The sequence below is a fragment of the Lathyrus oleraceus genome, chromosome 3, assembly GCF_024323335.1.
Source record: "Lathyrus oleraceus cultivar Zhongwan6 chromosome 3, CAAS_Psat_ZW6_1.0, whole genome shotgun sequence".
In the NCBI taxonomy this organism is placed as follows: domain Eukaryota; kingdom Viridiplantae; phylum Streptophyta; class Magnoliopsida; order Fabales; family Fabaceae; genus Lathyrus; species Lathyrus oleraceus.
Window position 1 is genome coordinate 164,151,403 of NC_066581.1, and position 12,610 is coordinate 164,164,012.

A 12,610-nucleotide genomic window follows, 5' to 3' on the forward strand; every position below is an offset into this window, starting at 1 on the left:
AGGATTTTTCCAGGATGTCAGACCCAATGTCATGACATCCTGTACACAGAACATTCAGTATGAATGTCTGGTGTTTTGTAATTGCACAATTAATGGCAATCTTTGTATGATTGAAGATATGATTAGCTGGCGCATTCAATCATGAATTACAACCAGATTTACTTATTTTCCAAGGAGATCTAACCAGCTATTATAAAAAGATTTGATTGGAAAATAGATTTAGGGTTTTCAAGATGTCCAAGCCCAGGTGAAAGCTTCTATAAAAAGGGACTTAGAAAACCTGTTTGAATACACAACCAATACTGAGCGAAATATAGAGAGAGAGTAGTGTTATTTAAAACAATGTATCAACCTTATCAACCATAGTAACTTTCACGTGACAATATATTATATATGATTTTGCACACAAAAAAACATTAAATCAATAAAGTATAACAAAATATATAGTGAACAATCCAATACCATAAAATTTTATTAGTCATAGTATCCAATACACAATTATGTAATGTTAGGTTTTATAAATTTAATTAAATTTAAATAAATTTGAATTTTGAATTAATTTTGCAAGAGGCATCAATAGTCGGCGTACCCATCTTTTTAATGAATACAAAATTAAGAACTCTCCGACAAATAAATATTACATATTTTAACTTATAAAAAACAACAAACTTTTTACTTCACGGTATATATTTGATCATAAGATGCATCGTGACTACATGCAATTTCTAATATTCATCTGGGTGATCTGTTAAGTGATTGCGACATTCATTAGGAAGACAACGAGCAAAACGTATAAAATCACGACAATAGTCATAAAAAATCAATTTTGAATGAATCTCTTTGAGCTTCTTCCTTGTTTCACCACTAAGACCTTTATCTTCTCCGCCATTGAAACCTAAGCAATTATTTGATGGACTAGGCATGCACGCATTAGCACTGAAGTTTCTAAATCCAGCCGTGAATGGAGACTTTGACCAATCAATTTTCACTTGTCCCCCTCTTGTTGCCCATGAATCTCCATTCCATAGTGTTGTGTATAATTTCATTGGTTGCCTTGTTGGGAATGGAACACCAATGTTTTGTCTATTATGTATCACTCTTATGGGTATGTTATTTACCAATATTTTGCATAGATGTCAAACACATGATATAGTTATATGTATATATACATTGTTTGTTCCATATATTGAATTATATCTTTTTCATTGTTTTAGAAAGAATTTTTGTTATGGGGATCAAGATCTTGTCACTTAGATCAAGGGACATAGATTAATGATAATGATAGAATCATGTAATCTCAGGATTTGGATTATGTGCGATGTGATTGTACGCAATCATCAATTTTGGTCAATTTGTTGAGGTTCTAATTCACATTGAATTTCTAATAGGTATTATTGATTGTTAATGTATTAAAATCTAGTATAATTTAATCTTGATTTTTGTGATATGTATTAACTCGGGTATTAGGTCTAGTAGAAATTAAGGTTAGACGGTGATCCAAAATTTGAGTTTAGCTGTGAGAGGCGCCACATTTAGTGGATGTGATGTCTCGAATAAAATTATGTACCTTTAATGAAGGGAAATGTGAAACACCAAATGAAAAATATGTCTAATAAAGTTTATGAAAATTTACTAAAACAATGAAAAACTTACATTATGCGCTGAGGATTCCAATCAATAGAGTAAGTATGAAAGTCGTTTGTGGGATCAAACAAAAGATAGAATTGTACCTCATGACCTCCATCACCATTGGCATAAAAATTGGTTGAGAGAATATATGGATCACCAGACAAGTTACCCAAAAATTCCATATCAATCTCATCATGGTGTGGTCCTTGAGAACTTAGCTGCATATATGCATATATGCGAAATTAAATAGCCATACAATAAGTAAAAGTTTCTTATATTATGCAATCTTTATGTGTGTGCGCAACCATAATAGTAATAACTTGTTTTCCATATCTATAAGTTTTGCCACAATATAACGATTTGAATTGGCTAATGTCATAAATCTTACACATTCAAGTGTCTAGCTCATCGATGACAAGTTGAATCAAGATCAAACAATATATATTTCAAACTTGATATTTTTAGAGTTTAAAATATCCAAATCTACTTGATTCATGCATTGTTTGATCTCGATCTAAGCGTCACCGATGTGCCAATTGTGTGAATTTTTAATTATAGGAAGTTGTAATATGCAATATAATGGTTTTATAAGTCTCTTTAACAACATCACAAACGTAATTTCGCCACATCAATCACATTTACCGAAATATTAAGATTTGAAATATAAATGCAATTGTCATTTAAAACTATAACAAATGTGAATTAAGAGTTTGCATATATGAGTGTAGTTTTGTAACAAAGTACATACATAATATGCAGTGACAGTGCCTGCAGAGTTTCCTGGCACAAGTTTGATTTGCATATCAAATCTTCCAAACAAATATTCATTTTGAGTTCCAATGCCAGAGCCAGAATATTTATCCATTGTAAGTGTCATACAATTGCCACCATCTTGTATGTTAGCCCTTTTATCTCCAAATAGAATGTTAAAATCAGTGTTGAAATTTCCTCCAAATGCAATTGTACTAAAGGTTAAGCATAAGAAAAGTAAGAGAAACACAGAGTTATTAGCATATGAAGAAACCATAATTAACTAATGTTTCACTTTGTGTAAATTGATAAATTAAAATTTTGAAAAGGGTTATTTAAATTGAAGTTTGTGTCATATTTTGTGTTGAAGAAACCATAGTTTGTGTCAACGAGGTAGAATGGGCTTAAATAATAACAAAGAGACGAATTTTGGTCCCTAAGAGACCTCATGATGCAGATGTATGTATGCAAAAGGGGTAATACTTCGTGGGGATATGTGTCCACAAAGAGAAAAGAAGATCCGGAGAAACTGACAATCCATACGAGTAACACATTCAATGGGACAAAGACTCTGGTACTCTAATGGGGATAGAAAAAGGAATAAATTGCGTGAGCAGAGCACGACTCAAAACTTGGGGAGCAGACTTCCAAAAGAGAATAAACCAACGGAAAGACCCGAGCTGACTCAAAGGCGCATGTATTGGGTAATACGCCAATACAGCGGAATTATCCACAAAGGATACTTCGGATGAAAATCCGGATTCGGACGGGGAGAATCCACTAAAGGACCTCGCCGAGGAATAACCACAAAGGACCCTGATGGGGCAATGCCAGGGCGAGGTATTACCGGTTACTGGGTAATAAGCTCAAAGAGACATGTGATCTGAACACCGGTATAAGGGTGAAAGAACAACATGCTCGGGGGGAATGAATATCTAAGACCGCTACAAGGGTGAGAGATATCCAAGCTCATCTGAGGAAGACTTAAAAGGTATGCGTCAACTCAGGAAAATCTGACTCCACAGGGGGACAAAAAGTCCTAATAGGGAGCAGAGAGGAAGGAACACCAAGGATGCCGGTTACTGGGCATATAATAGGTGACCGACCAGGGCGTGAATTGGGGAATATTCCCAAGACACTCATCATCCAAAAGAGGGCTAAAAAGCAAACTCGATAATAGGATGGACATTCGTTTCCACAAAGGGAATACGAATCTTACTCAATTGGGGAAGAACAAAAGACTTCGACCAAAGAGTGCATGAGATATATTATCTATTACCGTCAGAACGTAGATAACATACTCGCATGGAAGATTATCCACAACCGGTTACTGGGTTAATAAAGGATGAATCGACCGAAAAGAAAGGACATCGGGGATACCGAAAACTAGGTATAAGATGATGACCAATCAAAGGGAGAAACAATCATTACCAACCGAGGGTAAAATGAAAGATGACTCGCCGGGGATACATTGACAAAGGTAATGATCCGGGAGATATACTCAAAAAGGGTGAAGGACTATCAATACCGAATATTGGATAATGATAACCGTCAAGGAGGGGATTACATCTACCAGATACTGGGTAAAAAACCACGGAAAAGTAACCGTCATCGGTTAGGATGAATAGAAGGTTAACTCTGCCAAGGGGATAAAAAAATAGGGTTTATAACTACCGGTATACGAGTAGAAAACCACAGACTCCACCGTGGAAAAGATGGATAATTACTGGTTACTAAGAAATCATTCATCCGAACTACGGGGAACTGCAAGGATAATCTCCAGAAGCCAAATCTAGGAACAAACTAGAGATGCACAATGAAGCAAGACTCATCCCTATGAGGATATAACTCAAAGGGGGGTTCCATCCCAATATATGTGTTGGGAGGAAACAGAAACAACCATCATCCACGAGGACATAACTCGGTGGGGAATATGGAAGAAAGGATAAACATTTTCTGCTTATGGGGCTGACTCTTCATGGAGAGATCGGACACAAATAATCTGCTTGGGGGATACATTACCGACTAGCAGAAAATAACAAACAAAGATATATGGCAAAGGATGCAACATGAATATCTGAATGTTAAAACTATGCATATGTATGGTTTATGTATGATAAATGCTGACAGAACAGACATATCTAACACAAACAAGTCCACTGATTGACTGAGTAAACATCCGGTACTACATCTCAAGAGAGAAAGCCAGGCTCAGCGGAGAACATCCCATCTGTTGGGGATCAGGGGTACATGGAAACAAAGACTTCTGCAGGGGAATGAACAACAACCAATCCAACTGGGAACAGGATCATGGCACAGATAAATTCCGCTGGGGAAGCCACTCCACCGAGGAAGTTATCAAAGGGGAGGATGGATCTTCGTGGGGATACAACCACCAATCAGAAGCTTCCAAATGTCAACCAAACCAAGAGCTGACACCTGCCGAGGAGGAAGGAGGCTGAATACCTTTACCACACACTCTGCTCGGGAGAGGAAACCAAAAAGGGCTCCGGAGGAAGAGGATACAAACATGCCAGGAATATGAACAAATGTCTTACCCTGTTGAGAATCATGCCATTCTTGGGAGAGCGCTGAAGACATCCCAGTATCCTTTCATCATTGTGAATGTTTACTTTTTTTTAAAAACGAGTTATGAAAAGTTTAATTATTTAAAAACAATGATATTTCTCAATTAAAACATGTAAAACATTTGTTGAATAGAAACAAATAAGAGTGTAAATAATTGGATAAAGGCTCAAATTTATTTGATGGAATGGTAGTCTGCCGATGGCATGGCTTCATAGATCTTTACAATTTTGAAATTGGTGATATACATTGGAACAGTGCTACATTGAACATAACGACCATTTCTCCACCAATTTTGAATTCGATGTATTCAAGGCTTCGGTTGATGATGACTGAGCGAGAATCTCTGACGAATGACAGTTTGTAGAATGCAGTCTTGTCAGGATGCAGTTACTTGCCAAATCCCTATTTTTTGCCTAGATCGCCCCAGGGTATGGTACTCAATCTAGCGGGATACATATTCATTTTTTATGTCTCTAACTTTTGCCTGGATCGCCCTTTCGTGTTTTCAATCCACCGAGACGCTCATTTTTGCCTAAGCCGCCCTTTCAGGTTTTCAACTTAGCGAGTTATTCTATTTTTTCTTTAGGCGAAGTATTTCTTGACTGCATCTGAATTCACAGGACGAGTGAAATCCTCCCCGTCCATAGTTGTAAGTATCAAAGCACCGCCTGAAAAGGCTCTCTTGACAACATATGGACCTTCATAGTTTGGAGTCCACTTGCCCCTAGAATCGGGCACGAAAGACAAGACTTTCTTGAGCACAAGGTCACCCTCTCGGAACCCACGAGGCTTGACCTTCTTATCAAAGGCTTTCTTCATCCTTTGCTGATATAACTGGCCGTGGCACATGGCAGTCAATCTCTTCTCTTCAATTAAATTCAGCTGGTCATAACGACTCTGAACCCATTCAGCATCAGTCAACTTGGCTTCCATCAAGACTCTCATTGATGGGATCTCCACCTCTACTGGGAGTACAACCTCCATGCCGTAAACAAGAGAGAAAGGGGTTGCCCCTGTTGAAGTGCGGACAGATGTACGATATCCATGCAGAGCAAATGGCAACATCTCATGCCAATCTTTGTACGTAACAACCATCTTCTGGATAATTTTCTTGATATTCTTATTAGCAGCTTCAACAGCCCCATTCATCTTGGGTCTGTAAGGAGAAAAATTATGATGCGCAATCTTGAACTCACTACACAGTTCTTTCATCATCTTGTTGTTCAAGTTAGATCCATTATCAGTAATGATCTTATCTGGCACACCATACCGACATATGAGTTTATTCTTGATAAATTTCACGACCACCTTCCTGGTTACGTTTGCATACGATGCCGCTTCAACCCATTTGGTGAAGTAATCAATTGCTACGAGAATGAATATGTGATCGTTGGACGCTTTTGGCTCTATCATGCCAATCATGTCAATTCCCCACCTAGAGAAAGGCCATGGTGATAAAATCACATTCAGAAGTGTCGGAGGAATATGAATCTTATCCGCATAAATCTGACACTTATGGAATTTCTTCACATATTTGCAGCAGTCAAACTCCATTGTCAGCCAATAGTAGCCTGCTCTCAACATCTTTCTAGCCATGGCATGTCCATTGGAATGAGTAACAAACGAACCCTCATGGACTTCAGTCATTAACAGGTCTGCTTCGTGTCTATCCACGCATCTAAGCAGAACCATGTCAAAATTTCTCTTATAAAGCACATCGCCATTGAGGTAGAAACTGCCTGACAATCTCCTCAAGGTCTTCCTATCTTTCACAGATGCCCCAGGTGGGTAAATTTGGCTCTGAAGAAAACACTTAATATCATGATACCATGGCTTATCATCTTGCACCTCCTCTACTGCAAATTCATGAGCTGGTCTGTCCAAGCGCATCACAGTGATATTGGGAACTTCATTCCAAAGTCTGACCACAATCATCGAAGCAAGTGTAGCGAGAGCGTCTGCCATTCGATTCTTGTCTCAAGGATATGATGGAAGTCAACTTCAGTAAAGAACGTTGAAATCCTCCTCGCATAATCCCTATATGGAATGAGGCCAGGCTGATTCGTCTCCCATTCACCCTTAATCTGATTAACAACGAGGGCCGAATCACCATAAACATCAAGATGTTTGATCCTAAGATCAATACACTCTTCTAATCCCATAATACAGGCCTCATACTCAGCCATATTATTCGTGCATTTGAAAGTTAGCCTTGCTGTAAACGGAAAATGTGTGCCCTGAGGGGTAATAATCACTGCCCCAATACCATTTCCATATTGATTTACAGCGCCATCAAACACCATACTCCATCTGGAACCAGGTTCTGGCCCTTCATCGAGCGTAGGCTCATCGCAATCTTTCATTTTCAAATACAGAATCTCCTCATCTGGGAAGTCATACTGAACTGACTGATAATCCTCGATCGGTTGATGTGCCAAGTGGTCTGCCAAGATACTACCTTTAATGGCCTTCTGAGCTCGATACTCAATATCATACTCAGATAACAACATCTGCCAACGAGCAATCCTCCCAGTTAAAGCAGGCTTCTCAAAGATATACTTGATTGGATCCATTTTGGATATCAACCAAGTCGTATGATTCAACATATACTAGCGTAAGCGCTTAGCAGCCCACGCCAAAGCACAACATGTTTTCTCAAGCATTGAGTATCGAGACTCACAATTAGTGAACTTCTTACTCAGGTAGTAGATAGCATATTCTCTCTTTCCCGGTTCATCTTGCTGACCAAGGACACAACCCATTGAGTCTTCAAGAACTGTCAAATACATAATCAACGGTCTCCCATCCATAGGCGGGGACAGAATCAGAGGTTCAGACAAATACTCTTTAATGCTATCAAAAGCTTTTTGGCAATCCTCGGTCCAATCATGAGACTGATCTTTCTGGAGGAGCTTGAATATCGGCGCACATGTGGCAGTCATGTGGGATATGAATCTGGAAATATAATTCAAGCGGCCAAGAAAACCTCGGACTTGTTTCTCAGTTTTGGGCGCAGGCATCTCTTGTATTGCTTTGACCTTTGCAGGCATCTCTTATATAATTCAAGCTTATACTTCCTCAAACGCTGAAAAAGTTTCAACAAGTGCTCAACATGTTCAATTTCCGTTCTTGACTTCGCAATCATATCATCAACATATACCTCAATCTCCTTATGCATCATATCATGAAACAATGTGGTCATAGCTCGTTGGTACGTGGCTCCAACGTTCTTCAAACCGAAAGGCATCACTCGATAACAGAATGTTCCCCAAGGTGTGATGAATGTTGTCTTCTCCATATCCTCGGGTGCCATTTTAATCTGATTATATCCGGAAAATCCGTCCATAAATGAGAAGACATTGAATTTAGCTGTATTATCTATCAACATATCAATATGTGGTAGAGGGAAATCATCTTTCGGGCTAGCTTTATTCAAGTCTCTATAGTCCACACACATTCGGACTTTTCCATCTTTCTTAGGTACGGGCACAATATTGGCCACCCATTGAAGATATGTAGAAGTCACTAGAAACCCCGCATCAATTTGCTTCTGAACTTCTTCTTTGATCTTCACTGCCATATTGGGATGAGTTCTTCTGAGCTTCTGCCTTACAGGCACGCACTCAGGCTTCAGAGGCAGGATATGTTGCATAATATCTGTATCTAGACCAGGCATGTCTTCATATGACCAGGCAAAGACGTCGACATATTCTCGTAGCAACTCAATCAACCCCTTCTTAACAGACTCTTCCAGGAGTGCCCCAATCTTCACTTCTCGCACACAATCTTCAGACCCCAACTTGACTGTTTCCAGATTCTCAAGATGCGGCTGAATGATCTTCTCTTCATGCTCAAGTAGACCAGTAATCTCGTCAGGAATCTCTTCAACATCATCTTCTTCCGCCTCAAATACAGGGAATTCAAAGTTGGGTTTGATCAACCTACGTAATGATTTTGGATATAAAAGAAACTTTTAGAATTCAAACAAAGCAAATCATTATGCAGATGAAAAGATTGATTTTATTCTTATTTAGGGTTTTATGTGATCACCAATTTCAGGCAAAAGCGAAAAGGGAAAATAATTGGAAAAACAAACATTTAACATGAGTTTATTTAATGAAAATATCATTGTATTTATGTGCCAATAATGTCATCACTTCTCCTTTTGGCATGGGAGAAGGGTTTTTAGACACAATGAACATTACTTTGACTTATGGATAACTGTCGGAATATCAACAGCGACCCAATTATTGCAGATCCCTCCAGGGATGATGAAATTGCCAGAATCCTCTTCGTCTTCTTCCAAAATGGCAGCAACCTCTTCATCTTGACCAGTGTGGATGAAACCTCCACTTTTGAACAACCCTTGCTCGTTGAAGACCCCAGAAGAATAGCCTATGCCAGCCCGGGACTTATTATCTTCCAACTCAATCATTCGCCCCAAACCAGTAGTTGCACCATGCTCAATGGCCAACTTTGCATCTTTATAGGAAGCAAATGAAGGAGTTCTCTTTTTAATAGGTTCAACAATAGATAAAGCTTGGAACGGAGTTCCCACTTCATCCTCAGCATCTATATATGAGAAAGAAGACAAATGGCTAACCAAGAGAGCCTTTTCTCCCCCTACCACCACCAGCTTCTTATTCTTCACAAACTTCAATTTCTGGTGTAGGGTGGATGTCTGTTAGATGCCCAAAAGTGCTTATTTGAGCTATCATATGTGGGCATCTTTCACTCTTTTTCCTTGCTAAAATTGTCAAAACCACATTTGTTTTACATGGAATGCATTACATTGATGAACAAGCTTGGTGCCTTTGATGTGTGTGTTATTGTGCAGGAAAGGCATGAATTAATTGATAATAAAGACACAAGAGAATTGGCAAAGGAACCAAAGCAAGCAAGCATTTCATCTGCCTGCTCGCTAGGCGAGACTGTGGCGAAGAATGGGTTCGCTAGGCGAGCTCCTGGCGAACAGCTCCAGTAAATTGGCAAGTTAATTCGCTAGGCGAGCCCATGGCGAAGTTTGCAGCGAATTCATTCTGTTTTGGTGAAAAGTGCAGCCAACACTCACTCGCTAGGCGAGGCTCTAGCGAGTCCCCAGCGAGCATTCCAGTAGCAAAACCTCTCAACCTCGCTGGGGCGAAGGTTGAGGCGAGTCCTTCGCTAGGCGAAGGTATGTTCGCTAGGCGAACATCACAGTTCACCAAGGCCCTGTTTTCTCTGGGCGCAGGGGCTTTTTGTGCTCATATTTGACCTTCGCTAGGCGAGCCATTCTGCTCGCCTAGCGAACATGACAGTTTTGCACCTGTCTATAAGTAGCAGGTGCCACTTTTGGGCACCAGACCTCATTTTTACCAACTTTTCCATTTTTTGTACTTTCTCCTAGATATTTTACAACATTGTTTTGTGGGAGCTTTTATGCCCTAATTTCATTTTCTCTTCATCTAGCAACCATCTTCCACAAAAAGAAGGTGGATTCCCATCCAACTTCGATTATCCGACTTGGATGTTGATCAACCTTCTTTCCTTACTTGCCGACCAAGCTACCATGAAAATGAGTAGCTAAGTCTTTCATTTGTCAAGGTTAGATGTAGGTGATTGCTAGCTTTGTGTGTAAATGTAAGGATCCTCATATGTAAACTCTTTAACGGTAAATATATGATGAAAACTTTGTTTCTATTTAAAACCCTTTGTGTTGGTATTTGATCGAGAGATGCTTACCGATTCTTGACCTAGGTTTTCATCCAAACTTGTTTGTTAGCTAGAGATAGTAACGAATGATTTTGTTCACCATAAGTTTGAACCAAAAAGTTGTCATTTTGATAGATTGTGTTCGAGAGAAACAATGGATCAAAATGGCAAAACTCACAATGGGTGTTCGAGAGAAACGCATTGAGAGGACCTTGTGAAATTATTTATCATCTAAAGGAGTTTATAAGAGTGTTGACCGAGCAAATATATGCAAAGCAATGTAATCATTGAAACCTAACTTTGACAATATTTCTCATGTTAATCAAAACATAACTTTTACCGCAATTAATTACTTTGTATGCAAGATAACTTGATTAAAACCAAAACCCTAGTGTTACATTAAGTTAAGATTAATTCAACCATTGAACGGCAGTGATATCTTACAATCTCTGTGGATACGATAACAAAAACCCGACACTTAAAAATTGTCTCAACAAAATGGCGCCGTTGCCGGGGATTGTAAATTGATATTGCGAGCATCGCAATGGTTGTTTAAGTTTTAGCTTGTGAATTTTTGACTTGTGCTTGTAATTTGTTTGGTTTAGTGTGCAGCTTACGTTTTATGCGAGGGAAAATCCCTGTGGACGAACTTCTTTTTGATCCTGAGATCGAGAGAACCGCAAGGAGGCTCAATAGCAAAACAAGACGTAGGAGGCAACAGGCTAGACAACGCCAAGAGCAAGGGGAAAGTTCTTCGACCACAAATCCACACCCATTCATACCAAACATGGAGCCACAACCACCACCACCGATTTCTACTCCATGTATCAACAGTCCAAGGAACACCGCTCAGTTTGCCAACCACACAGGAAGGCAAGCTGAGATGAAGACGGGAACTCTGAATTTATTGTATGGGAGTCCATTCACCGGAATGGACCATGAAGACCCATTTGCTTTTCTCACAAAATTTTATGAGATAGCATTGGCTGCCGGAGTGGATCAGGCTCAGGAGCTTCCGTTGTTCAGACGATTGTTTCCCCACGCTTTGCTCGGTAAAGCAAAGGATTGGTATCTTGATCAAACACCTGCCGTAATGACCGACTGGAATGTGTTAGAAGAGAAATTCATTGAAAGATTTTTCTCTCATAACCGATTCATGGAATCAAAGACGGCCATCTCGGTGTTTTCTCAAGGAACCAGTGAATCGTTGAATGAAGCGTGGGAGAGATTCAAGTCCATGCTAAGGAAATGCAAAGGGCATGGATTTGATGAATTAACTCAAATCCATATCTTCCGAAATGGACTTCAACCAAACTGTAAGACGTTGTTGGATGCCACCTCGGGTGGCTCGTTGATGTCAAAAAGTGCCGAAGAAGCCACAAACATTATCAACCGTATGGCTTTGAATGATCTTCAAAGTCAAAGTCGTGGAAATTCTTTGAAGAAGGCGGAAGTGCTTGAGTTAGGGACGAATGATGCCATACTTGCCCAAAACAAGCTCATCTCACAACAAGTGGAACTCTTAACGCAACAAATCAAAGAGTTAAGAGAACCGTCAAAAGCTAAACAAATAGCTTGTTGTGAACTTTGTAAAGGTGAACATGACACCGGATTTTGTCCACCTCCCGGTTTTGACGAAGTAAATTACATGGCCAATCAACGGGACTATCAACCAAGACAACAACAACCTTATCAACCGCACCCTCAACAACAACAACAACAACAATTCCAAGGGAACCAAGGGTTCCAACCTAGAAGCAACTATTATCATAACCAAGGTTATGGAGGTGGTTCTTCTAGCCGTCAAAACCCTCCCCAAAATCCGTATCAACCTCAACAACCGCCGGTCGTCAATTCTAAATTGGAAGAGACATTGACGCAATTCATGCAAATGTCAATGGCCAATCAAAAGAGTAATGACGCGGCCATAAAAAATCTTGAAACTCAAGTT

General features: G+C 39.5%; 1 protein-coding gene across 1 annotated transcript; it reads right to left on the reverse strand.

Annotated features, from left to right (window-relative positions):
* Window positions 1–725: 725 nt before the first annotated feature.
* Window positions 726–2,656, reverse strand: LOC127130241 (xyloglucan endotransglucosylase protein 1). The gene is made up of 3 exons (XM_051059285.1): window positions 2,378–2,656; window positions 1,654–1,847; window positions 726–1,125 (listed from the first exon to the last, which is right to left on the reverse strand). The coding sequence occupies exons 1-3, from the start codon at window positions 2,654–2,656 to the stop codon at window positions 726–728; spliced, it is 873 nt and encodes a 290-aa protein (XP_050915242.1).
* Window positions 2,657–12,610: the final 9,954 nt, after the last annotated feature.

Excerpts from the sequence above, each read along its gene's own strand:
- LOC127130241 (XM_051059285.1), bottom strand. The coding sequence starts at position 2,656 with ATGGTTTCTTCATATGCTAATAACTCTGTGTTTCTCTTACTTTTCTTA. Across the intron at positions 1,848-2,377 it reads GCACTGTCACTGCATATTAT|CTAAGTTCTCAAGGACCACA; the intron begins GTATGTACTTTG and ends GCATATATGCAG. Across the intron at positions 1,126-1,653 it reads TGGAATCCTCAGCGCATAAT|AATATTGGTAAATAACATAC; the intron begins GTAAGTTTTTCA and ends ACATCTATGCAA.